Raw genomic sequence first — 26,794 nt, 5'->3', positions numbered from 1 at the left:
GTGGAAAAAGCCGCTGGGCAAACGCTGGCAACTGACATGTTAACAAGAAATGAAGGGTCAGAACCCATACCATGGTCGGGAACCACAACAGTGTGGCGACTCAGTTTGCAAGCATCTGTCCTATTTTTTGGTAGCGCTCAGCAGAGAACCGGAGAAGGCAGGTCCTTGGATCTAACATGATGGCAGGTTCTTAGGCTGGGAATACCTCAAAGGGTACTTTTGGAAGGAGTGCAGCATGCCGGGATCCCAGGTAGGTGAGTGTGAAGGGCTCAAGGTTTGCTGAGGGAGAACCAGGTGTGTTGAGGGAGTGAGCACAGAAGAGTCTGTTGGCTGCCCCTGGAGGTAGCTACCACGTGATGAAGCCACAGGCCCGGTGGAGGTTTGACCACTTGGCGACCCACTTAAAACTTCCTCGCTACCTGAAAGGCAACCAGCTGCCCTCGCAGTGACGTTTCCTGCTGTTTCTCCACTTCTGCCCCCACCTCTACTACTCCCCGTCTGAAAGAGACGCAAACAAAAGCACTGCAATATACAGACAGGGTATCACAGAGCTGTACCCTTGGAACCCATATAATTTTATTAATCAATGTCACCCTAATACATTTAATTAAAATAAATAAATAAAAATTTAAAAAATGGAACAAAACCACTGTAGTATTGAACTGAGATGAAAGCCAAACACTCAGCTCACCTACATTCTCCGGAATAATGAACAAAGATTTCACCCTGACTGGCTTCCCTTTATTCTGGAGAAACAGCACTTTGTTCCCCCTCAAGTTGCTGCTTGGGGAATGAAGCTTGAAGAGGTTGAATGATTTCCCAGATCACACAGCTAGTGTTTGACGAAGGTGGAGTTTGATCTCTGTGTCCCGGCTTCTGAAAACCATGCTTTTCCCATGAAACACACAAACCAGTTGTTCTTCACTACAACAAAGATCTCAAAAAACATGCCCACATGGTAAGAAGAACTTTCAAATGACATGATACACAGGAGAATAGTCCAACCTGGAGATTTGTTTAGAATCAACAATCATTTGATTGTCTTTTATTGTTTAACTGACCAGCTTTCTCAGGACACGGAGCTGAGCCACCTACTGTCTTCCTTGTTGTGGTTCTATAGTTCAGTTTCTAAAACATAAATGGTAATGTAAAGTCAAAAATAAATTTAGTGATACTATGGAGCTTCTCTAAAATGCATTAGTTTAGATTAAAATATTGTTCTCTGCAAAGGATTGCGTATTATAATATAGTAGTCCAGGGGCCTTTAAAATTGTTAGTTTAGGTAATTTAAAAAATAATAGTCTATCCCATTGACTGCAAAATTCTTGTCATGTAGAGAAAAGTCTTTGTTTAGATGATCTACTTGTGTCTGTCTAGACTAGATGGATGTGGAAAAAGAAGGTAAAATATAGAATGAGCTAAATTATTTTCTAAGAATGTAGAAAATAAATCATTTTCCCTATTCTGTAAGAGGTGAGACAAAAGTAAAGCTACATCATGGAAATGGGGAATGGCTGAAGAATTTAGTTAATGGCAGGAGGGAGATAAAATATCCGACAACAAGGCAGCTAAGTTAGGACAACAGAGACAAACAGGTGATCCTGAGAGCTCATGCTAGGAGCATGCAGAATCTTTGGAGGCAGGATTTCAGCTTTTTACAGAAAGAGGAATGGGAGAGGGCATTTTACTGAGATCTTGAAGGGCAGCTGACACTCACATTGTGGTAGATTTTACCCTTGTGTATCATTTCATTTATTTAAAATAGCACATTGGGCGTACTTTACATATTTGGGGATCACAAGTTTATATATGTTCACTCTAGACGACATAAATATAATTTGTTTTCAAGTGCATCAACACTTTCTTTATAGATGTTTTGTAAATTTGAGACTTTCTTTGCGGATTTTGAGTATATTAATTTGCCATCCATTTGTGTGATTTGCTCAAGTGTGACAGAAATAATATGGATACTAGTTTTAATTTAATGCATGGATTAAGTATAGTTCTATTCAAGATGCTAATTTAGTAGAAATATTCTTGGCTTTAATTGTTTATGTAGCATTATAAACATTCCAAAAATATGGACAGTCTAATGTGTAAAATAGATAATAAAAGCTTATTTTTGCATTTATTGCAAATATTCCCATAGTGTCCCTTTTATCAAAGACTAATAATGAGTTTGTCTCTATAAAAAAACGACTAATATTAGCTCACACCTAATGCCAGGCCATTCTTTTGGTAATTAGATATAAGCGTGAAGTTTTAGTGTTTGGTAATTAGATATAAGTGTGAAGTTTTATATTTTGAAAACTGAAGCAAGTTTACAAAGAAGATGCTTAAACTAAGTTTTTTTCTTTTTTTAAAATCCTCAATTGAGGACTTTTTTTTTTTTTTTTTTGCATTTATCTTCAGATAGAGAGGGAGGGAGAGAGAGAGAAACATCGACGTGAAAGGGACAGATCAAGTGACTGCCACCCGCACAACCCCAACCAGGGCCAGGGACAAACTGCAACAAGATACATGCCCTTAGCAGGAACCGAACCCGGGCCTCTCTGGTCCACAGGCCACCGCTCTAACTGCTGAGCCAAACCAGCCAGGGCAATACTTAAACTGTTAAAGAAAGGAAAAGCCTTTGATATCCTTATAAGCCAGCAATTCTGGTTTATTAGAAAGAAAGTAATTCTGGTTATTAGAAAGAAAGAGTTGTAAGAAGTCTATTTCAGACTACAGAATTCATTTCTTATTAGTTCAGTACTCCATACTTATTTTTTCAATATTCCATACTTACTCATTTGTGCCTTTTAAGAAAATGGTAAGACATTTTCATAAACAAACTAGCGCAGTATTGTAGTAAAGTTCCTTGTGTAGATTGCCTCTATACCATGCATTATAGTTCATCTCAAACCAACAAGAGAGATTTCATCCGTGTTGATTATAAGGAACCTAAATTTGGCTGTGTTAAATGGTCCCCCCAAGAACAGAGTCATAAAGGAGCCTGTTGATGCCACACCCTGCCCAGAAACTGTCTCCCTTGACGAGCATGGAGCTGGGCACGGCAGTCGTCCGGGAGCCTCGCCGGGAACTGGTGATGGTTCTGCTCAGTCCAGAACTGGCCAGCAGAACTGCAGCCTGGAGCGTCTTCCCTCAGGGCACGCGCACCCTCTGTAGTTTGCATCTTGCTTGTCCTAGTAAAGGTTCTCGTGCTGTACTAGTGTAGGCCTCTGTCAACGGAGGTATTTTCTGTCCGTGAAAAAAAAAAATTAGCAGAGCTGCTTTCAGATTTGACCTACTCTTATCAACATATATTGAATGCTGTTTTTCCTAAACACACTATTTTATAGACACCGCCAGCACTGACCAGTTGTTGCTCTTAAACAGAGTGATGTTTGGGAGTCGGTGAATTCTCAGCAGTGGAGACAAAGACTGCTTGTTTGGCAGCCACCTGTCATCCTCTCTCCAGTATGCATTCATCCATTTGTCACAGCACTTTGTGGGGAGTGGAACAGGGAAGCGTAAGAAAAATGCTTTACTCTTGTCTTGATGATAGAAAGCATTGCTCACTGCTGGTAGCATGGTGGTAACTTTTCATTCCTTCTGGCAGTTTTTAAAGACTTATTTGACTTTGGGGGAACTTGCAGTATATCTTGAAGTCACAGTGCAAAAGTATAAGACAGGGTTGTTCATTTTCAATTTTGGCTGAAAGTCTTAACTTTGACTATGGCAGTTCAAAGTTAGGGAAAACTTGGCTTTAAAAATGGAAGCTGATACAAAATGGCATATTTAATGACAGATGTATCTATAGAAAGCTGTTAAGATGCAGATTATTCCCCCTGGGGTGGGGGAGGGAGATCAAAACTGCCAATCTATAAAATATACTCGATGGCATGGAATATCTATCTTTGCAAGCCTTTGATTGCCGGGGACAGTATAGCAGCATGTGGCACCATAACCCAGAGCAGACAAATCAGCTTGATGACTTTCAAAGCCAGGAATACTGCTGCAGGCAAGGGTACTCCAGTCTGGGAGAAATTAAAACATATAGAGACTGTTATTAATTCCATATCTATTTTTGTATAGTCAAATCTGTATGCAAATCCCTAGCATCTCATTTCAGCAGATGAATCTCAAAGTGAGGAGTGTTATGTGAAGGGAATGGAATGACAAAGCCCTGCCGATGAGGAACACTGCTAAAGAAATGTGGACGGCAAACTTGGGTGCTTCTTTAAAAATTTATTTTTTTGTGCTGAGAAGAAATTGTTTTTATTTATATGTGTGTGCATTAATTATTTCAAAGGGGAAACGCAATAAAACCAATTGCTAAGGTTTTCCCTTGCAATTCTGACTTGGCAAAAGTTACAACACTGGGTATTTTAGGCGCCTCCTGTGGTTTAACATTCTAGAAGTAATCAACCACATCACTAACTAGGACTTCTATTTTTACTCCCAACTAGTAACCCAATATCTCATTTCTAAACATTGTCATGTGAGTGAAAATTTGTATGTCAGAGTAAGGAATCTAATTACTGAGTGCAGATTAAGAAAAAAAAAACACACACTTTATTTTAATGCAGCTGGTGCATCTGTGGAAGACAGTAAATAATAATTCTGAAGAGCATAAAGATAAACTGTGTGCCCTGCTTGGGAGAGAGGATGTAATAGCTACATTCTAATCCATTGGTTGTGCATTTAATCTATAATGGGCAGAGTCAGGTACATATAGTAGTGTAAATATTTTCAAATAGTGTCACAAACAGATAGTTTACTGCTGTAGATATTAATTCTGTCCCATATTTCTAAAACAAGTAGATAAACCATCAGGGTTTTGAAATAGTGGGTGGGAGCTTTGCCCTCCGTTCCCTCTCATTTGGAGAAGTAATTATAGGTGAGCTGGACATTAATCTGGCGATTATGGCCCAGATCAAAACTTGGCAATCGTTTTACCACTGAAGACTTGCGAGGTCTCAATAGGTTTGATTATTTTGTGTAGAAAGAATTATTGGACATTCAATTTTTAATCAGATAAGAAAAGGAAGGTTGGGAGGAAAAAGCAAACATTCCTCTGTATTTATTTTGAGATACATTTTGACTCTGTGTAGGCATTTCAGCCTCAGCATTCTCAAATGTGTGTTCTTCTCATTTTTAAAATGAGACATTCAATGAGAAACAGAGAATTCTTTTTCTTTTCTTTCTTTTTTTTTGAGGGTAAGCAGCTCATTTCTCTCTGTTATTTGTTTTGTGTTATTTTTTTCTGTTTTTCTTTTTGTTGTTTGTTTGTTTGTTTCTCCATTTAATGGGAAAAATTAAAGTAGAATCAATTATTTCTGGGTTTTATAGGGTTCAGTGTATACCACAAACATGAAAAGAAGTATGAGAAATTTAGCTTAGTGAGTAATGATTTTTTAGGGGTTCTTGATTAAGCAGAAGGTCTCAGGTCTTTTGGATATAAGCAGTTGTCAAGAGGACTTCAAACAAGTTCAGGACAGCAGCAACTGTACTCTAGAACTGTGCTGTCCAGTATGGTACCATTAGCCACATGTAGCTCACTGAGAACTTGAAATGTGGCTAATCTGGATTGAGATATGCTGTGTCAAATACTCTCAGGATTTTGAACACTTAGTATCCAAAAAATATATATATATATAATATCTCAGCATTTTTACATTAATTTTATGTTGACAAGATAATATTTTGCTATTTTGAATGAAATAAAATTTATGTTTAGTTGAATTTCACTGTTTTTACTTTTAATGTGGCTACTGGAAAAGTTAAAATTGCATATGTGACTCACATTCATGGGTCTTGCTATATTCTATTGGATAGCTAGCTCTAGATTTCTTTTGATAAGTAATGTCTTTTCTTAGATACAGTTCTTCTAAAGAGATATCAAGATATCACTGTGAGTATATAGAAGGCTAGAGCTGTCAGTTTAGCTAAAGACGAGAATTTTCCACATACCTATCATGTTCCTGGCGCAGACTGCAGAGATGTGTCTGCGCGTGTGATCACTCCCACTCCCTCCCCTACGCTCCTCTCGTTCTGGCCCTGCAGAGCAGCTTGCCAGAATCGGGACCTCTTGCTAATCTCAGCATACTTGTTGCTAACTCTCAACTGCATCGCTTCTGAAATGTTTCCTGAAAATGAAACTGCTTCAACAACAAGCTTCTTAATTATGTCACGGGTTCACCACAAGGGTATACACACAGATCCTCAGCAGTAGCTAATTTTTCTTTAATTGTATCTCATTCTTACGTTAGAATACCCTACTTCTTATTCATGAAAGCGCTAACACGTTAATCCGTTACAGGTGGAGTAACTAACACCGCACAGTATCAGAACAGACTAATGGTATATGAACCTAACCAGGTAAGGATCATATAAAAAGAGCTCGTTACCTTAATTAAAATGAATTTTAAAAGATGTTTGCAGTAATGAGTAGTTGGAATGCCAAGTCTCCACACGAACATGCATCCTAAACCTATATAGAAAAAAGGGACCATCTGGATACGTTGCATTTTGCTCACTTTTTTTTTCTCTCATACAATTTCAGCTCCTTTAGTTTAATGCTTAACAAAATGCTTAACTCTTTCAGAGTTTTGCACAATATAGAAAAAAAAGGCGAAGATATATTGTTGAGTTAAATGCCTTCTATTTCCTTCATCTCAAGTAGCTGTTCATATTGAGGCATCCAAAGAAAAGATTTGGATTGTCGTGCTGCTATGTCCTTTTAGAGGGCATGCCATTGGGGGTGGGGGGCATTCTTATGGTTTCATTATGACTTTTATTTAATGCAACATAGCCAAAATGTCCTAGAACAGTGTCTAGGACAAGTCCAAAGTGGAAGTATCGGAAAAGGTTGTTTTTCACCTAATAGCTGGGGCCTGTCCCTCCTTCTACCCATTTCCCAGGCACACATAACCTATTCTCCCCCCCCCCAAAAAAGAACCTTTTTTATTCTCTTTCCTTCTACCAAATATCTGTGACTTTAGCAAATATTTGCTGAAATTTGCTATTTATATGATTTTCATAATGTAAATATTTTTCATGATCATGACAATAGTCAAATGATTGAATTTGGGGATTTAATGTCCATCAGCTGAAGATAATGGAACACAAAACAACAGACTGGCATTGACTGTCCGGTTTGGGATTAGCCACCAAATAAATATATGTCCAAAGTGACCTCAGTCTATTTGGAATTTTTTTCTTTTAACAATTACTTAATTCTGAATTTAATGAAGGTATTTCTGTCTTTGCAAGTGCGTTTCCTGATGTCCTTAGAAGCTGTAGATTTCAGAGACCACATGTCCATGGGCCAGATGTCTCGAGAGGGATCATTAATTGCAGTTGCTTGAGTTCAGTGCGCACGTGGTTAAAGAGGAAGAAGGTGTTAACATTTCTCAAATGACTTCTGTTTCATGTTTGTACACACATGCTCTTTTTAAAAATTCTGCTGGCATATTGTTTACGGTGGGTACTGGCAAACATCACATCTGCTTGCATCTTGCTCGGAATCTCAATAACTCTATCATTCAGCCCTGGTGCTTATTTCTCTTCTAGGCCTTTGTGGAGAGTCGATAATGCCTGCCATCTGCCACAGAGCACACTGCTCCTGCCAACAGGCAGGCTGGGGTGACCTCTGCTTCCCCAACACTGATTAGTATTCACATGCTAGCTTATTAGGAATGACCCCACCAGGCCTCTCTGTTTCTTTGCCTTTGCAGCGGTTGTCAGCTCACCTGGCAGGCACGGCAGTGAAGGCAGCTAAAGATCTAATCAGGGGATGCAGGCAGGCTTTGCAAACCAGATGGAGTCCACAGTCCTATGGCAGGGGACCGCATCGCTAATGCAAACACTGATTCCTAATACTCCTAAGGAAAGTATCATCAGAGTTTTGAGTTAAATCCACTCATGTGTAATATATTAAAGTTATTTCTTAGCGAATACCTGAAAGGCTTGATTATTTTATTAAAGAAGACATTTAATAGGAAGATTCTTATTGTGACATGTTTAAAAGGAGAAGCAGATAAATAAACGTAAGCCTTTCAAGTTGTACAAACCACTTTCATTTTCTTTTTTTCCTTTTTTTCCGAATGTATCTTTAAAAGAGAAGTTAGAAATGAGCTGGTAGATATGCCTTTAGTCAATGGAGCAATATTTACACAAAACATTTTTTTCTTCTTCCTTTACAGCTTTGTGAACTGGTGAAATGCTATGTATTTTAAACATCAAACGATTTTTTTTTTCTGGTCGAAATCCAAATTTTTCCTGGCAAAAAGGAATCTGGGTTGTTCCTATATATTTTGTGTTTATGCAGAAAGGAAATGATTAGGTGTACTTACCTGTCCATTACTTTGTTGGGATTTAAAATTAAAGTCTTATTTTACATTACATTTTTAATAAGAGCCTTATTGTAAGAGGGGTCAAGCATATCTTTCTCATGACTGAGAACCAAATATTCCCTAAAGTTATCATATAAAACTTGGCCTGCTACCAAAACAAATGTATGCCTAGAAACAACTTCTCTCAGTTTGACACAAAATGTGACTGTAAATATATCAAAGGAGGCTGATGCAAGGCAATGTAAGAATTTGTTGCTGAACCAAATCTTAGCTCTTTCATTGATCCCAAGAGGTTATTCTCAGAAGAGCAAAGCCACCCTCACCCCAGCTTATGTAGGGGCCTTGGATAGCCAGTGATTATTACAAATACATTTTAAAAAGTGTGTATTTATTAGACATTTATTATGTGTGATGATCTGTTTGAAATGCTTTATATATATTAGCGCATTTAACCTGCACAGCAGGCCTGTCAGGTGAATATCATCCCCAGCTGACAGAGGAGGACACAGGCACAGAGAGGTTAAGTGCCCAGGTGACACACAGGTTATACACTCAGATATTTTAGATCCAGAGCCTGTTCCTTAATCACTACAACCCTGTAGACAGTATACCTAGCCATGTACCTTCACTCTTAAGTAATTTGCATGAGCAAGTTCTCTAAATTTCTGTATTTTCATAGGTCTTCCTTACAAATGCAAAAACCCTGTAAAATGCAACCCAAACAAGAGGATATACCTTATGTAAGTTGATAAACAGAGTTGGAATATGTGGGTGTTTCTGCACCTGTTCTTAGGAAAGAAGCCCATACCTTTCAAAGTAAATAAACAACATTTAAATAGAAGGTGATTGACAAGCATTAGGGTCCCCACTACTAACGCTGCACAGCTGTTCTCTGCCATGAAGTTCTCCTATTAACAGAATTCACCTGAATTTTTTTCTCAGAATAAGTGGATAAGCCGCAGCCCCATGCTACAGAGAAGGGTCTACCATTCCATGGCAGCTGTCCACAGGAAGCTTTATGTCCTTGGCGGCAATGACCTGGACTATAACAACGACCGGATCCTGGTGCGGCACATAGATTCTTACAACATAGACACCGACCAATGGACGCGTTGTAATTTCAACCTGTTGACTGGCAAGTACCTTTGGTTAAATCAGGAAAAGCAGAGATTCGGGAAGCTGCCTCTCTAAATACTAAGTGCATGGTGATAGAGCAACGTGCTCTTCTTAACTAGAAAGGCGCACATTGTTTATGTCGCAAAATGTCATTTGATCAGGTGGCTGAGCATCTAGTTCTCAGGGCCTTTCTGACCATTGTGTGTGTCCTGGTGAGGCTGAGAGAGGCATACCAAGTCCATTGCTATCAATGTATTCACATAGGAGCTTTGATACAACAGGAGGGACCCGGTGCTGCAGGAGTTAATGACTCTTTACAGAAGCCATTCATTTTTTACTTCTCATTACTTTTAGTCCTCATTTCTTGTGAGTTCAAGAGAATGGTCTTAATTATTTCTCACTGAGGAATGTTTCTGGCTGTTTTCTCCTGAGGACGACCCCCTCGAGCCGTTCTGTGCGTAGGGGTTTGGCGGCATTTCTGGTCGCCCACACACGTCCCAGCCTTAGCCTTCCCCAGGGCAACACTGAGTGTGGACCTTCCTCCTCCCAAAAGGGAATGAAAGTCAGGCAGGGAACTGCATACTCTGGACGTTTCTTTTTTTTCTTTTTTTTTATCATCCTCACCCGAGGACATTTTTCCATTCTTTGTTCAGGTAGAGTGGGAGGGAGAGAGAGGAAGAGAGAGAGAAACATCGATGTGAAAGGGACACATCGAGTGGTCGCCACCCACACAACCAACCAGGGCCGGGGACAAACTGCAACCGAGGTACGTGCCCTTAGCGGGAACCGAACCCGGGTCTCTCTGGACCGCAGGCCAATGCTCTAACCGCTGAGCCAAACCGGCCAGGGCTGGACGTTTCTTTATGGAGTTGAAAACAATTTCTCTGTCATCAGCTTGTGTTATTAACACCTACAGCACCCTTCCAGGCTGCTTTAACAGGCTCAAAATGCTGGGCTGGCCTAGCACCCGGAGACACTTCAATATGCCAAGTGGGCACCCCGTCACCCACTGCGGCTGCTGGGGAGGCACCATTAGGTGCATAACCACTGTGAGAGGTTCAAGTGTTTTGTATTGAGCTGCTATTTTTTTTTTTTTTTGCAAAAATTATTTTTGTGGTCGGCTGATAAGTTCTTAACTCGAAGTTGCTATAGTTGTACCCGAGCCCCTCGGTCCCTGGGTCTGAACTTCTGTCTGCTATAGGATCCAACTTATTTATTACCCAAGTCCATCCTGGGTCAGCCCATCCATAAAGAGACTATCTCACTCTTTGATGGCCTCCAGGGGAGAAGACGTGGTAGTGTTATTCTCTCTTCCTTTTTAAACGGGGAAGGAACCTTTCATCATTTTTGTGTGTCAGAATCTGGGGACTATCCAGGCCGGTTTCAGCTCAGGAACTTTAATATAGTCTTAATACTGTGTGTATGTAAAGAAAGAGGGTAGTAACTTTATCTGTTTTGTCATTTGTCTTCATTTGGGGTACGCTAGGGGCATGGCTCTGTTTTATTGGTTTCTTGGGGTTGCAGCTGTTCCTTTACAAATGTAAGCACCTGCCTTAAAAGTATTTGCAGTGCAGGAGGTGTTTTGCATTTCTAAAATATACCTTATTTCCACCACTGTAAATGTATGGCATATGACAATATAAAACTCTTAGTTCTAAATGGTTTATTATTGCTGTATTTCATGCTGTATTTACTAACTTGGCTAGCCAATAAGTACTCTGGCCTGGTTCTGATCCGACACAGATCCATTCTCTGAGAGATGATGCTTAATTCTCCCCTCTGATTACTGGGAGGCAGTGATTAGTTGCTGCAAAAATCCTGTGGAGTATACAAGTCTGCCACAGGGGAAACTCAATCCCTCAGTGGCAAAGGGTTAATTAAAACATGCAAGGAGATGGATTTATTTTTTCTTTTTATTCAATTCTCTTTACTCTAGGCCAAAATGAATCTGGAATTGCTGTCCATAATGAGAGAATATATTTAGTTGGTGGATATTCAATTTGGACAAATGAGCCTCTGGCTTGTATCCAGGTGAGTGGTGAAAGTCCCTTTTGAAGTTTGTTCAAGTGGTTCAGTGAGGTCACTTTTTCGCAGCGCTGCTACTGAAGGGTGTTTACACACGGAAGGAGGCTTGAGCTCCCATTGCGCAGCCAGTTCAGCCACCAAACCTCATCCTGCGTCCCGAAAATGATACTTAAGAAAGAACCCTATTCAAAATGGAGATGAATTTTGAAAATCTAGAAATCTTTATAAATAGTATTTTAACACCTCCAACACTTTACAATTTTTTTTTTCCATTCCCTTATTTTCTATATCATAATTTGTTCACTTCCACGAATGCCACCTACAAAGGTGTTCTTCCTTCCTGGCAGAAGTGAGCAGAAGGGGGTTATGCTTGCTCTGTTGGGGACAACCTCTACCCCCAAAATAGTCCTGGCACCTCGGCATAGATGAAGACTAGAGTAACATAATTCACAAGATTTTCCTAATGGATGGACTTCTGGATCAAACCGTTAGTGAGGATATATTTTTCTTTTTTCTTTTTCGTGATTGAGATATAACTGACATTTAATACTGTATTAGTTTAAAGTGTACAACAATGATTTTATACATGTAATAAAATATTGCTAACTTATCACAGTATCTTAACATACACCACCTCACATATTTGTTTTTTACTTTTTATGACAAGTTATAAAATTTACTCTTAGCAACTTTCAAATATATAATACACCCTACTATACTTTACATCTCCAGGGACTTATTTACCTTATAACTAGAAGTTTCTGTTTTTTGTTCACCTTTACTCGTTTCTCTCACCTTCCACTCTCCACCTCTGGCAATCACCAGTGTGTTGTTTCTATGAGTTAGACATTTGTTTAGCTTCCACATATAAGTGAGATCATACAATATTGGTGCTTCTCTCTCCAACTTGTCTGTCTTAGCATAATGCCCTTAGGGTTCATGTGTGTTGCAAATGGATTTTTCTTCTTGTTTTATGGATGAATAATATTTCATTATATAAATGTATAAACCATGTTTTCTTTATCCATTCATCCATCGACTGACACTTAGGTTGTTTCCATGTCCTGGCTATTATAAATAATGCTGCAATGGACACAGGGGTGCAGATATCTTTTTGAGAGAGTGATTTCATTTCCTTCAGGTATATAGCCAGCAGTGGAATTGCTGGATCATATGGTAGTTTTATTTTAATTTATTTATTTATTTATTTTAGTAGTTTTATTTTAATCTTTTGAAGAATCTTCACAATTTTCTGTAGTGGCTGCATCAATTTATATATCTGCCAAGAATGCACCAGGGTTCCCTTTTCTCCAAATCCTCACAAATATTTATCTTTTTTTGATGACAGCCACATTTGAAATATTTCATTGTTTCCCTGACGATTAGTGATGCTGAGCACTTTTCATGAACCTGTTGGCCATTTGTTATGATGTCTTATTTGGAAAAATATTTGTTTGATCCTCTGTCCATTTTTCAGTCAGATTTTTTTTTTTCTGTTGAGTTTTATGAGTCCTTTATATATTTTTAATATTAAACCGTTATCAAGCATGTAATTTGCAAATATTTTCTCCCATTCTGTAGGTTGCCCTTTCATTCATGATCTTTAATTCCTCGAGGGAGACCAGTACCTTTTCAAGGTTTCAGAAAAGGGGGACCTTTCATATGATTTTAGGGAGATGGCAGAGGGTAAAGAGGATAAAGGATAAGGCTTCACAAAGGACTTCACACTTTTTGGTTGTGATAAACCTTGGAAGATGGACAGGGTACATACATCATTTAGGGTTTTTGTTTCAGTTGAGTTGCATGAATTCATTATATATTTTGGCTATTAAGCCTTATCAGATATGTGATTTGCAAATATTTTCTCTCATTTGGTGAAGGTTGCCTTTTCACTTTTTTTTTGAAGCTGTCTTTTGCTGCGTATAAGCTTTTAGTTTGATATAGCCCCACCCATTTATTTCTGCTTTTGCTGCTTTTGCTTTTGGTGTCAAATGCAAAAAAATACTTCCAAGACCAATATCAACAAGGTTTACCTCCATGTTTTCTTCTAGTTTTATGGTTTCAGGTCATATATTCAAGTCTTTAATTTATTTTGAGTTGATTTTTGTGTATGGTGTTAAATTGGGGTCTAGTTTCATTCTTTTGCACATGGCTGTCCAGTTTGCCCAACACTGTTTATTGAAGAGACTGTCATTTATATGTTTTTAGTTCCTTTGTCGAAACTTACTTTGACTGATAAATAAACATGAAAGCATGAGAGTGGGCAGGATCATTAAAGAAGAGTAACAACAGGTCTATAGTAGAAACATTGGGGCACATCTACATTTAGGGAGCAGGTGGAGGAAAAGGGACCAGAGATGGAAAGCCCATTTGGAGTCTAACAGGACAATGTCAGTGACAAATATTAATTTTTTAAAAAGTTATGGAATCTAAGGGAGAAAATGTTTTACTTAATTTTTATTTTAAAAAAATTATTAAAGTATAGTTGGCACACAATATTATGTTTGTTTAAAGCATGCAACACAATAATTTCACACTTAAGTAACTTACGATGTGATCACTATAAGTCGGGTAACCATCTTCTCTGTAGTTATTAGATTACTGACATATTGCCTGTGCTGTACACTATAGCCCTGTGGCTTATTTTTTTTTTATTTTTTATCCTCACCCAAGGACATTTTTATGCATTTATCTTCATATAGAGCAGGAGGGAGAGAGGAAGAGAGAGAGAGAAACATCGTTGTGAGAGAAACACATCGACTGGTTGCTACCCACTCAACCACAACCAGGGCTGGGGACAAACTGCAACCAAAATAAGTGCTCTTAGCAGGATCTGAACCCGGGTCTCTCTGGTCCATGGGCTGACAGCCAGGGCCCTGTGGCTTATTTTATAACAAAAAATATGTATCTCTTATTCACTGCCACCTCTTTAATCCTCGGCTTCCCCTCAGTTTGTTTTCTTTACCTATGGACCTATTGCCATTTTGTTTAAGATTCCACATCTAAGTAAAGTCATATGGTATTTCTCTGACTTTTTTCACTTAACATAATACCTCTGAGATCTAACCATGTTGTTGCAAATGGCAAGATTTTATTCTTTTTTATGGCTGAGAAATATTCCATTTTTGTATGTATATTGCACATTTTTTCCTTTCATATATCAATGGACACCTAGGTTGCTTACATATCTTAACTATTTGAAAAGATGTTGCAGTGAATATGGAGGGGGTGCATGTATTAGTGTTTTTGTTTCCCTCACATAAAACTACAAGTGGAATTGCTGGGTCATACAGCAGTTAAATATTTGATTTTTTAATTTTTTGAGGAATGTCCATAATGTTTTCCATAGAGGCTGCAACAATTTACAAGCCCACACCAGTGCATGAGGGTTCCCTTTTCTCCACCTCCTTCCCAACATTTATTGACTTTTTGATGATAGCCATTCTGACCATTGTTAAGGTGGTATACCTCATTGAGCTTTTGATTTGATTTTCCCCTGAGGATTAATGACGTTGAGCATCTCTTCACATACTGTTGGCCATCCATATGTCTTTGTTGGAGAAAGGTTTGTCCATAATTAATCAGGTTTTTTTTATTTTTTATTTTTTTACGTTGGGTTGCAAGAGTTCCTGATATAGTTTGGGTATTAACCCCTTATCGAATGGGTCATTTGTGAATATATTCTCCCAATTAGTGTGTTGCTTTTTCAGTTTGTTGATGGTTTCCTTCACAGTGCAGAAAATTTTAGCTTGATACAGTCCTATTTATTTTTTCTTCCCTGAAGAGATATACCCCACAAAATGCTGCTGAAACCAATGTCAGAATTTACTGCCTGTATTTCCTTCTAGAAGTTTTATGGATTTATTTCCGACATTTAAGTCTTTAACCCATTTTGAATTTATTTTTGTATATGGTGTAAGAAAGTGGTCCAATTTCCCCAGCACCAGATATTGGAAAAAAATGATCATTTCCCCCATTGCAGATTCTTGCATCCTTAGTTGTGTTTTATTTGTCCATATAAGCAAGAGGTTACTTCTGGGACCTCTGTTTTGTTCCATTGATCTAAGTTCTGTTTATATGCCAGTGCCAAACTGTTTTATTATACTTTGTAGTACAGTTTGAAATCAGGGAGTGTGATACCCCCAACTCTGTTCTTTCTTCTCAATATAGCTTTGGCTATTTGGGGTCTTTTCTGGTTCCATATGAATTTTCATATTATCTTAGTTCTGAGAATGCCATAGGTATTTTCATATGGACTGCACAGAATCTGCAGAGTGCTTTGGATAGTGTGGACATTTTAATGGTATTAATTATTCCAATCCATGAGTATGGAATATCCTTTCACTTATTTGTAGCGTCTATAATTTCTTTTTTCAGGGACTTGTAGTTTTCATAATACAGGTCTTTCACCTTGGTGGTTAAATTTATTCCAAGGTATTTTATTCCTTTTGATGTAACTGTAAATGGGATTACTTTCTTATTTTTTTCCTTCTGATCATTTGTTATCAGTATATAGAAACCCAACATATTTCTGTGTATTAACTTTGTGTCCTGAAACTTGACTGAATTCATTTATTAGTTCGAATAGTTTTTTTGGTAGCGTCTTTGGGGTTTTCAATATATAGCATCATGTCAGCTGCAGAGAAATGTTTTACTTCTTCCTTTTCCACTTGGATATTTCTTCTTCTTTTTTGGCCTGATTGCTGTAGCTGGGACTTCCAGTATTATATTGAATAAAACTGGTGAGAGGGGTCATTGGCTTGTTTCTAATTAGAGCAAAAGCTTCCAGCTTTTCACCATTGCATATGATAGCAGCTATGGTTTTGTCATATGGCCTGTATTATGTTGAGGTATGGAAGTTCCCTCTTTACCTACTGTTGAAGACTTTTATCATATATGGACATTGAATTTGTGAAATGTTTTTTTCTGCATCTATTCAGCTGATCATATTTTTACTCTTGAATTTGTTGATGTATCCTGTTGACTGTTTGGCAGATATCAAATCATCCTTACATCCCTGGAATAAATCCTACATTATCATGGTGTACAGTCCTTTCAATGTATTGTTTATTTTATTTGTAATATGTTTTTATTGATTATTTTTAGAGAGGGAGAGCTAGAAACATCAATGTGAGAGACATTGATCAGACATCGATTGGCTGTTTCCTGCACACCCCCCACAGGGGATCAAGTCTGCAACTCAGGGATGTGCCCTGACAGGGAACTGAACTGGGACCTCTCAGTCCATGGGACAACACTCGATCCACTGAGTCACACTATTCGGGCTCAATGTATTGTTGAATCCAGCTTGCTAAAATTTTGTTTAGAATTTTTGCATCTATATTCATCAGGGGTATTGGCATATAATTCATTTTACAATGTCTTTGCTTGGTTTTAGTACCAGGATAACTGCTGGCTTGATAGAATGAGTCTGGAATCTTTCTTTCCTCTTCTATTTTTAGGAATGGTTTGAGATGGGCAGGTATTAATAATTCTTTAAATGTTTAGTAACATTCATGTAGGAAGCTGCAGAGCCCTGGACTGTTGTTGGGAGTCAAAAAAAATTTTTATTAGTGCTTCAATTTTATTGCTAATACTCAGTCTTTTCAATTTTGTTTCTTTGTGGTTCAGCCTTGGAAGTTTTGGTTTCTAAAAATGTATCCATTTCTTACAGGTTTTCCAGTTTGTTGGTGTATGGTTGTCTGCAGTATTATTTAATGATTCTTTATATTTCTGTGGTGTCAGTTGTAATGTCTCTCATTTCTGATTTTATTTGGGCTTTTTTAAAAATTGAATATGGCTAAAGGTTTGTTGTTCTTGTTTATCTTTTCAAAGAACCAGTTCTAAGTTTCATTGATCTTTTCTATTCTTTTCTTAGTCTCTATTTCATTTATTTCCATTTGGATCTTTATTATTGTCTTCCTTCTGTTTACTTTGGGATTTGTTTGATCTTTTTCTATTTTCTTTAGGTGTAAAGTTAGATTGTTTTTTTTTGGATTTTGTTTGAGGTAGGCCTAAAGAGGCACAAACTTCCCTCTTAAAACTGCTTTTCTTATATCCTATAGATTTTGAAAGTTGTTTTCATTTTCATTTGTCTCAAGATAGTTTTTGAGTTCCTGTTTGATTTCTCTAGGTCCATTTGTTGTTCAGTAGCATGTTTAGTCTCCATGTGTTTGTGTATTTTTTTTTCCCAATTTCTATCTTGTAGTTGATTTCTAGTTTCACACGCTATGATCAGAAAATATGCTTTATACGATTTCATTTTTCTTAAATTTATTGAGACTTGTTTTGTGCCCTAATCTTGTACTCTGTACTGGATAATGTTCCATGTACACTTGAAAACATGTTTGTTTTTTCCCTGTAGGTTTTGGTGAAATGTTTCATAAAAGTCTAATCTAACATGACATTTAAGACCATTGTTTCCTTATTGATTTTTGTTTGTTTGTTTTTTGGTCTGGATGATTCTCCACAGATTTAAGTGGGACACTAAATTCCCTACTATTGTTCTTTTTTTGTCAACCTCTCCACTATGTCCATTAATATTTGCTTTTTACATTTAGGTGCTTCTATGTTGGGTGTGTAGATATTTACAATTGTTTTATCATCTTGTTCTGACCCCTTTATCATTGTTATGCCCCCCCCCCCCTTTTTTGTCTCTTATGTCTTTAGTTTATTTTGTCTGATACAAACACTGCTATACCAGCTTGTTTGTATTTGCATGGACTTTTTTTCTGTCCCTTTCACTTCAGACAGTGTGTTTCCATCTGAAGTCTCTTATAAGCAGCATGTAGATGAGTGTTAGTTTTAATCCATTCAGCCACCCTGTGCTTTTGATTGGAACATTCTATCCATTTACATTGAAAGAAATTAGTGATAGGTATGTACTTATTGCCATTATGTTAACTGTTTTTTGGTTGTTTTTGTAGTTCTGTTACTTTCTTCTATTGTTCTCTTTCCTTGTGGTTTTCGTTAGTGTTTTGTTTGGGTTCATTTCTACTTTTTGTGTATCTTTTGTAGGTTACTGGTTTGTGGTGCATTTTAAGCTAATAGGCATTTAAGTTTGAATATTCTAAAAGCACTATATCCCATCATGCCAGCTTTCTTTGTTATGTCATACTATTTGATCTTTTTGTTTTGTGTGTACTTTGTTTATAACTGAGCTTGCTATTTTTTTTTTTTTTTTTTTTTATCCTCACCCGAGGATATTTTTTCCATTTTTGGTACAGATAGAATGGGAGGGAGAGAGAGGAAGGGAGAGAGAGTGAGAAACATCGACGTGAAGGGACACATCGAGGGGCTGCCACCCGCACGACCAACCAGGGCCGGGGACAAACTGCAACCAAGGTACATGCCCTTAGCGGGAACCGAACCCGGGTCTCTCCAGACCGCAGGCCGACGCTCTAACCGCTGAGCCAAACCGGCCAGGGCTGAGCTTGCTATTTTTATCTTTTGACCTTTGTACTTGCTTTTTAAATGGTTAACTCACTATGTCTAATACGTATTTGTCTTTACCTTTGAGATTTCATTCTTTCAAATATTTATGGTTGTCTTTTCTTCTATGCTTAAAACATTTCTTGTAAAGCAGATTGGGTGGTTTTATGAATGCCTTTACTTTTTTCTTGTCTGGGAAACTCTTCTCTCTCCTTCAATTCTGAATAACCTTGCCAGGAAAGTATTCTAGGTTGTAGATTCCTTTCTTTTAGCACTTAAAAGATGTCCTGCCACTCCCTTCTTGGCTATAGAGTTGCTGCTGATAAACCCACTGATAACCTTTGGGGCTGTCCTTTTATGTGACTAGTTGTTTTCCTTCTTCAAGTCTCTATCTTGAAGTTTGCCATTTTAATTACAATATGTATGGGTGTATGTCACTTTGGTTAATCTTGTTTGAAAATCTGTGCTTCCTGGACCTGATGTCTCTTTCCTTACCCAGATTAGAAAAGTTTTCAGGCATTATTTCTTCAAATATACTTTCTGCCCCTTTCTCTCTCTGTTCTCCTTCTGGGATCTCTATAATGTTCATGTGCTTGATGTACCAGAAGTCCCTTAAACTGGTTCTATATTTAAAATTTTTTTCTTTCTTTATTGCTTTTAGAGAGAGGGAGAGACAGAAACACTGATGAGAGAGAACATCGATCAGCCACCTCCTACATTCCCCCCCCCCCGGGGACTGGGCTCACAACCTGGGCAGGTGGCCTGACTGGGAATCAAACTGATGACCTCCTGGTGCATGGGTTGACACTCAACCACTGAGCCACACTGGCCAGACACTAGTTTTATATTTTTTAATTTTGCTGTTCTAAATGGGTGATTTCTATTGATCTGTCTTCCAGTTTGTTAATCTCTTCTTCTGTATTATCTAATTGTTGATTCCTTATAGTGTACTTTTCCATTTTAGTTATTGTGCTCTTTAGCTCTGATTGGCTCTTTACTATACTTGCTAACTCTTTGTTGAAGTTTTTCCTGAGTTTCTCTCTTCTACTCTTAAGTTTGGTGAACATCCTTATGACCATTTCTTTGAGTTCTTTATCAGGCAAATTACTCATCTCCATTTCATTAGAGTTCTTTTTGGGGGGAGGTGGTCTTGTTCCTTCAGTTGGGACATATTCCTTTGTCTTCTCATTGTGCCTGTCTTTCTGTTTGTTATATAAATTAGATAAAATTGTTCTCTCAAAACCTCAAGAAAGCAGCCACATGTAGAAGCAATCTGTGTAGAATGGGTGTGTCAGGTGGTTTGGGGAAGCAGATTGAAGCCAAGGGTAGGCGCATATGGTGCCTGGGGTGCTGGCTGGCTGGGCTAGACAATGGGAGAGGCAACCCAGTGCACACAATGGCAGGCTCTGGGAGTGATGGCTTGGTGCACATGTCTAAGTGTATTGGTGAGTTGTTAATCCTGCTGTTTGGGGGTAGGCTACAGGAACAGTCATTGGGTGTATGCATGAGTGTGGCAGCACTCTGTTGACACTGCTCTCTGGGGCTAGAGTGGTTTCCAGGTGATGTGGCTGGAACATGCTAGTCAGCCAGAGCATCTATATATAGGTGTATAGTCTGGTGTTCATGGGAGGGGGCAAGTTCGGCATCTTCCTATGCTGCTGCCATCTTGGACTTCTTCCAGGAAAGATTTCAAACAAGGTTAGAAGAAGTTAAATAGAGATAGAATAAGGTGTCTGAGGACTGCAAAAAGCTTAATGGATTTGACAAACAGGATATAACTAGTTTTCCTAAAGAACATTCCTAATAGTAAGATTGTCAAATTTGGTGAAATGACAGCAGGCACAGATTAACAAAGATACTCTGTTCTTTGTAAGAAAAGAGCTAGAATCAACTTAAAAGGGAAATAACGGGGGGAAATTTTCTAGAATCAATGGAACTGATTATAAATTTGCTACTAAATTGTCCTATATAATATCCTGTATGGTAGAGCTAGATGTTACCAATTTTCAGAACAATGCTGCAAAGTCAATGTTGTTTTCTTCATTTTACATCTGAACATTTATAAGCCAACATATGAAAACACTTACTAACTAGTTTGGATAAGTTATTTAACCAGTCTAAGGCTGTTTTATTAAAGGAGGATAATGCTACCTACCTCATCACTGTTCTGAAGATTAAATATATTGTAAATATATACCTAATGTATACCTATGTGTGTAGGTACACATGCAAGTGTATAAACAGAACACAGCAGGAACTTAATACATATTTCTGGTATTATTTGAGAAAAATAACAATGGGTAAGGTATGGTCATGGTGGCATAACTGAGTGTAACTGCATGCTTCCTTTTATATGTACATAGCTTTACTTTAAGCAATCATCTCTGACATGCAGGCCTCTTCTTTTCCTTTGTAGGTATTGGATGTAAGTAGAGAAGGCAAAGAAGAAGTATTCTATGGGCCTACACTCCCTTTTGCTTCCAATGGAATAGCAGCATGCTTCCTTCCAGCTCCCTATTTCACATGCCCTAATCTTCAAACTCTTCAAGTGCCTCATCATAGGATTGGCACCATCTGAAAAGCCAGTGCTGTTAATAACCATCGTGAACAGGAGGGGGAAAAAAGCCTCACTTTTGAATACTGGGCATGAAAAGACTCAGTGCTCAATGCTTCCTTGTCTTGTTTTTATAGGTCTTATATTCAGATAAACATCAGCAAAAAAAAAAAAAAAAAAGAACAATTTTCTAAAATACATAACTGAAAATTCTGTCACCCTTTCCAGTGTGCGTAACGTACAATACAATAGCATATGTATGACATTTATTGTGGTGTAGTTTAGTACCAACTTAATGGTCCATTACCGTTCTAGGGTCTTTAGAGCATTTTTCTACACTTTTTCTAATAAGTGCTGTCTAGGACAGCATGACGGCAGTAGTCAGTCAAAGTATGTCCAAGTACTGTCATCATTGATCTTTTTTTTTTTTTTTAACCTTACCTGAGGACATTTTTCCATTTTTTATTCAGATAGAGCAGGAGGGAGAGAGAGGAAGAGAGAGAAACATTGATGTGAAAGGGACACATTGAGTGGCTGCCGCCCGCATGACCCAACCAGAGCTGGGGAAAAACTGCAACTGAAGTACATGCCTTTAGTGGGAACCAAACCCGGGCCTCTCTGGACTGCAGGCTGATGCTCTAACCGCCGAGCCAAACTGGCCAGGGCATGTCATCACTGATCTTTAAAAATCTTCAGTACTCAATCCCTTTACTACTTAAACCTGGGTTTGTAATTTTTCTTTAAAAACTTAATATTATACATCCCCATTCAGTAGAGACTCAGTATTATGACATACATTTTAAAATGTCATATTTTATTTAATGTAATACGAATAATAAAAGTACACTGGAACAGCAATGGGAATATCCAGAGTTTTTGCCTTGGTTATTACTGTAACCTTAGGCTAGGGGCTCAACTTTATAGTGCTTCAGTTTCCCACTGTTTAAGGAGGATAATTATTGACTTTCCTCAGAAGAACCTTGTGAGGATTAGGCAAATGCTCTGAAGTACTTCACCTAACAAAAAAATGTTACCCAAATTCTAAGGTATTTTACTGTCTTAAGAATCATGTAACTAAACAGGGAGATTATTTTTGGAGTTTAAAAATTACATCAAACATATGCTTGGAAAAAATGATTCTAAAAAGCACAGGAGAGAGAACACTAATTAGTAAAAAGGGACTTTACCAAACCCAAAGATTAGTAAACTTGTACAAATCCTTGCCTCAAATTGTAGTCTCCCAAACAACTCATTTAAACTCATTTAGTGAAAAATTACATTTTATACTAAAAAAAAAAAATTAGTTGTACTAATTTTGGTACCATAAAGTGCTTTGACATAAATTTGAACCTAGGATCAGTAGTTCTAATAAAAGATTTTGCTCTTTGTTAAAGGTTATGTTGCCCTGGCTGGTTTGCTCAGTGGTTAGAGCGTCGGCTTTGGTCCAGAGAGACCGGGGGTTCAGTTCCCACTAAGGGCATGTACTTCGGTTGCGGTTTGTCCCTGGCCCTGGGTGGTTTGTGTGGATGGCAGCCACTCGATGTGTCCCTTTCACGTCGATGTTTCTCTCTTTCTTTCTCTCTCTCTCTTCCTCCCGCTCTATCTGAACAAAAAAATGAAAAAAAAGTCCTTGGGTGAGGATAAAAAAAAAGGTTAAGTCAATCTTGAGTATTTGTGGGATTCTCCCTCCACCACCAATACATATTTTATTACTACCACTTTTCATAATGCATATGGATTTTTTTTAGGCTACTTTTTTTTTTAGATCTGCTTTGTCCATAACCAGAAACAAAACTCAACAATCAATTTGAACATCAAGTCAACAATTATAATGTGAGTTTTCCCCTTTTCCTAATGTTGTTGGGATCTAAGTCAACATTATTAAAAGATTTTACTGACTTTTTTCCTTGGCCTACTTCAATCATTCAGCAATCCCTGACTTATAGGAAATTCTCATTTTATCCATGTAAACACTTTAAGTAATCAAGTAAAAAATATTTTTTCTAAATGCAGAATTCACTAATTTTATATATAATATGATGCCTAAAATAATAACTTTTAAATATATATGTTACTTCTGGTTATCCACAGACTAAAGGGTAGGAGGGGAGAGAGACTAGGAGTAAGGAAAAATAAACTTTTAAAAGATCAGAGATTTAGTTTAGACAAACAAAAATAAATTGAGAGTATTTGTACAGTTCTAAAGGTGACGTTGATAATTGATTTTTTAGAAGGATGACAGAGAGTATCTTCAAAAGGTATAAATCATCTAAACTAAATTTTAATAATGCCTTACCAAGTCAGGATATGGGCTCCGGCATTTCAGAATTCTTTTCTACAAGGACCTATGCAAGAAATATTTCAGATTCATTAATTCTTCTACTTGACACACAGATTTTCCCTGTAGCAGGTTTACCCTATAAAACCATTAAAATCTATTTAACCCCAGACCCCCATATCCAACAAATGAAGGGGAAGACTTATCTAAAAATAAGTCTGCTTAATGATAACTGAAGGCAGCCTGAGAGTATGCTTGATTATTTCTGTGTAGATTTTAAACTATTCATTTAAAACAAATGAGTATATATTATCAAATCCCTCTTTGGTGAACATAGTGTTCACCAATATTACAGAATTGAATGCAGAATTTTTAAAAACTTTATATGATTTTTAGAAACTCCTTTATAGTTATAGCCAAAGAACAGCATCCAAACTATATCTCTCCTCTAAAAATAAAAAAACTCAGAGATCACTTACAATTAGATCCTTTTCCTCAAATCATCAATAATAAGAATTAATAAGCAAAAAGTACGTTTGGTCATATAAACCAAATTCCATTGAAACTATTCAAATATATATTTTCTATTTAAGTGTATTGTTCTATAGTAGTAATTCACCTATTTTCACTCTTCAAAATTAAAGACCATATTGTATTTGTATATAAATTACCAATTTGAATTTCCATAGGAAGATCATGAAAATTCCCACCATTTAAACATTATTTCAGAATTTTACTTTAAAAAAGAAAAAGCAGTGTCACATAGATATTAGCAGAGTGTTCTTAGCGCGGGAGAAAAAACCAGCAACGACATGATTCTCTAAAATACTATGTATGTAAAATGCAATAAAATGCCTTAGATCCTTAATAACATAACGCCAGTTAGGTTATGATTAGATTATTTTTCATACTTTTTCTCTTCATATTTTCCTCACAGTTTAATCAAATGTACATTGTATCCCCTTTAGACACCACAACAGCTGGAAAAATAGTGTTTTAATACAGAGTATAAAAGCAAGTAATAAGATAGAAATTATTTCTCTTGCTAACATGGTTCATTTTTATTTTGGTTTTCAAATAGTTAATCTGTCATAAAAAGGGAAGCTGAATAATCATGGGTACAGAGTAAGTTAAACACATTTTTATTATATATCCTTATATGCACAAAATAACTTATAAACATGTGTATAAAATAAGAATGCCCAGAATCTTTCTAATTTGCAAATGCAATAAATCAAATAACTACTGGCAAACCAAAAACTTTAGTAAGCAGCAATTGGTCAATTCTAATCACACAGTATTGCTTTTGATAACATCACCAATATAATTTATCACAGAATCAAAATACAATTCTCATATGTTAAATATGTGAAAGAATGTGCTAACTTTGCTAGCTTCCCAAAATCAACCAAGCGTTTTAACCTAACAAAAGCATGTTGTTTACATTGGTGTCCTATACCAGACTGACAAGGAATATTTCAACCCTAGGCGGAGTAGGCAGGAGATGAGTTTTTGGAAAATGTAAGGTTTATGTAAAAAGTCTATCAATCAGAAAACAGTGGTTTAGTACCGATAACACAGATTTTAGTGAGGTTTCCATGATATCTATCTTTTATCTTTGAAACACAAGTGCTATGTTAACATGTAATATTTGGGGAAGGTAGGTGTCATATAGGCTTTTCCCAACTGCGGAGGCTTGTCAAATTTTTGCATAACATATAATCTTAACAAAGGGGACATAAAAATAAAAACTGTCAAAGTCTGTAAAAGTACATGAGAACAGATTCATGTACTTATTTAAGAACAAAGTAGCTTTAAAATGTTGTGATAAAGCATGAGAGAAGATGAGATGGGTAAAACACACATACATTGTCTAATAACCCACAACCATTTATTTTTTTACATAAATGCCCAGGTAGGAAAAGTTACACTTAAGAAGAAAAGAAAATATTCTAGAAATAGGTAAAGACATAAAAGTTTTAAACTATAAAACTTTTCTAATGCAAATGAACTCAATACCAAATGTTTTTTTTTTGTATAGAGGCACTATTCCAGTTTTTTTTCTTTCCCTCATGAAAACCTAATGAAATGTTCAATTAATATTTAAATCCTAACCAAACCTGAATGTCTAATAAAGTCGTCTAATCACCCTGTTGTTCAATCACCTCTTTTTACACTCCACCTGATAGTTCACAGAAATCTGACTGGCACACTCTCGGATTATAGAATGAACATGCATTCTGACCATCTAAGACAGTCTAGGCTCCTGTTTGAGGTAAGCCTGGACAGAAAAGGTACAGTCTGATGGCAGGTGGTAAAGATAGGGTCAGATGGTAGAGTCCGATTGAAGGGTTTGACTGTCAGCGTATTAACAATGAGTAATTTGAAAGCCAAGCAGAAAAGTAACAAGAGGAAAGTAGTGTTTTAGGAACACAAATGTCAGAACTGTGAGGATTAATTGCAGAAAAGGAGACAAAGATAAGGAGATAAGAGATTACTGTGCTCAATAAAAAAACAGTTCAGATGAATGGAATGGCAAAAAAATAACAGGAGCCTGTGCTGCTGATCAACTGAACGCAGGCACCAATGAAGACTCCCAGGTGTCTCCGATGTGTCACTGCTAAGTAACCTGGGAAGACAGTGTATTCTCTGGGTAGAAAATAAAGACCGTAGACTGGAATAGAAGGTGACACGGGAAGCCAAACATGTTGCTGTGAGATTTCAGGAGGCTCAAATTAGACAGGGTTAGAGAGAAATTAGCCCAAAAAATAGATTTGAGAAAGACAATTATGAACTAGTGTTATCAATGGACTACAGAAATGTTGCGACAGAACCAGCGAAGAACCCGATCTCACTCCTGGGGACAAGAATGTGAAGGTGCCCTCAAAGCACAGTGTAAGTAGGAAGGAGCAGTATCACTGAGGAAGGGATGAGAAAATAAAGGAAAATGCAAATGTAATGAGAGGCTAAAGAACATGAGAAATGAGGACATACTCTCAGATTTCAGCAAAAGAGAGTGACTTATAAAACAAAAAGTAGAAGCAGCAGCCT

The 26,794-nt window shown here is 37.3% G+C and overlaps 1 protein-coding gene across 1 annotated transcript in view; it reads left to right on the top strand.

The window, feature by feature from the left end:
* KLHL32 (kelch like family member 32) overlaps positions 1-21,578 on the top strand; it is a 185,667-nt gene extending 164,089 nt beyond the window's left edge. The window contains exons 8-11 of the mRNA XM_036248513.1: positions 6,305-6,363; positions 9,282-9,474; positions 11,392-11,486; positions 21,328-21,578. Coding sequence (XP_036104406.1) covers positions 6,305-6,363; positions 9,282-9,474; positions 11,392-11,486; positions 21,328-21,489 — 509 coding nt within the window. The 3' untranslated portion in view covers positions 21,490-21,578. The remainder of the gene's footprint in view (positions 1-6,304; positions 6,364-9,281; positions 9,475-11,391; positions 11,487-21,327) is intronic.
* Positions 21,579-26,794: the final 5,216 nt, after the last annotated feature.

Source organism: Molossus molossus, unplaced genomic scaffold (genome assembly GCF_014108415.1).
Source record: "Molossus molossus isolate mMolMol1 unplaced genomic scaffold, mMolMol1.p scaffold_m16_p_8, whole genome shotgun sequence".
NCBI classification, from domain to species: Eukaryota; Metazoa; Chordata; class Mammalia; order Chiroptera; family Molossidae; genus Molossus; species Molossus molossus.
This window is presented reverse-complemented; position numbering and strand designations above follow the sequence as displayed.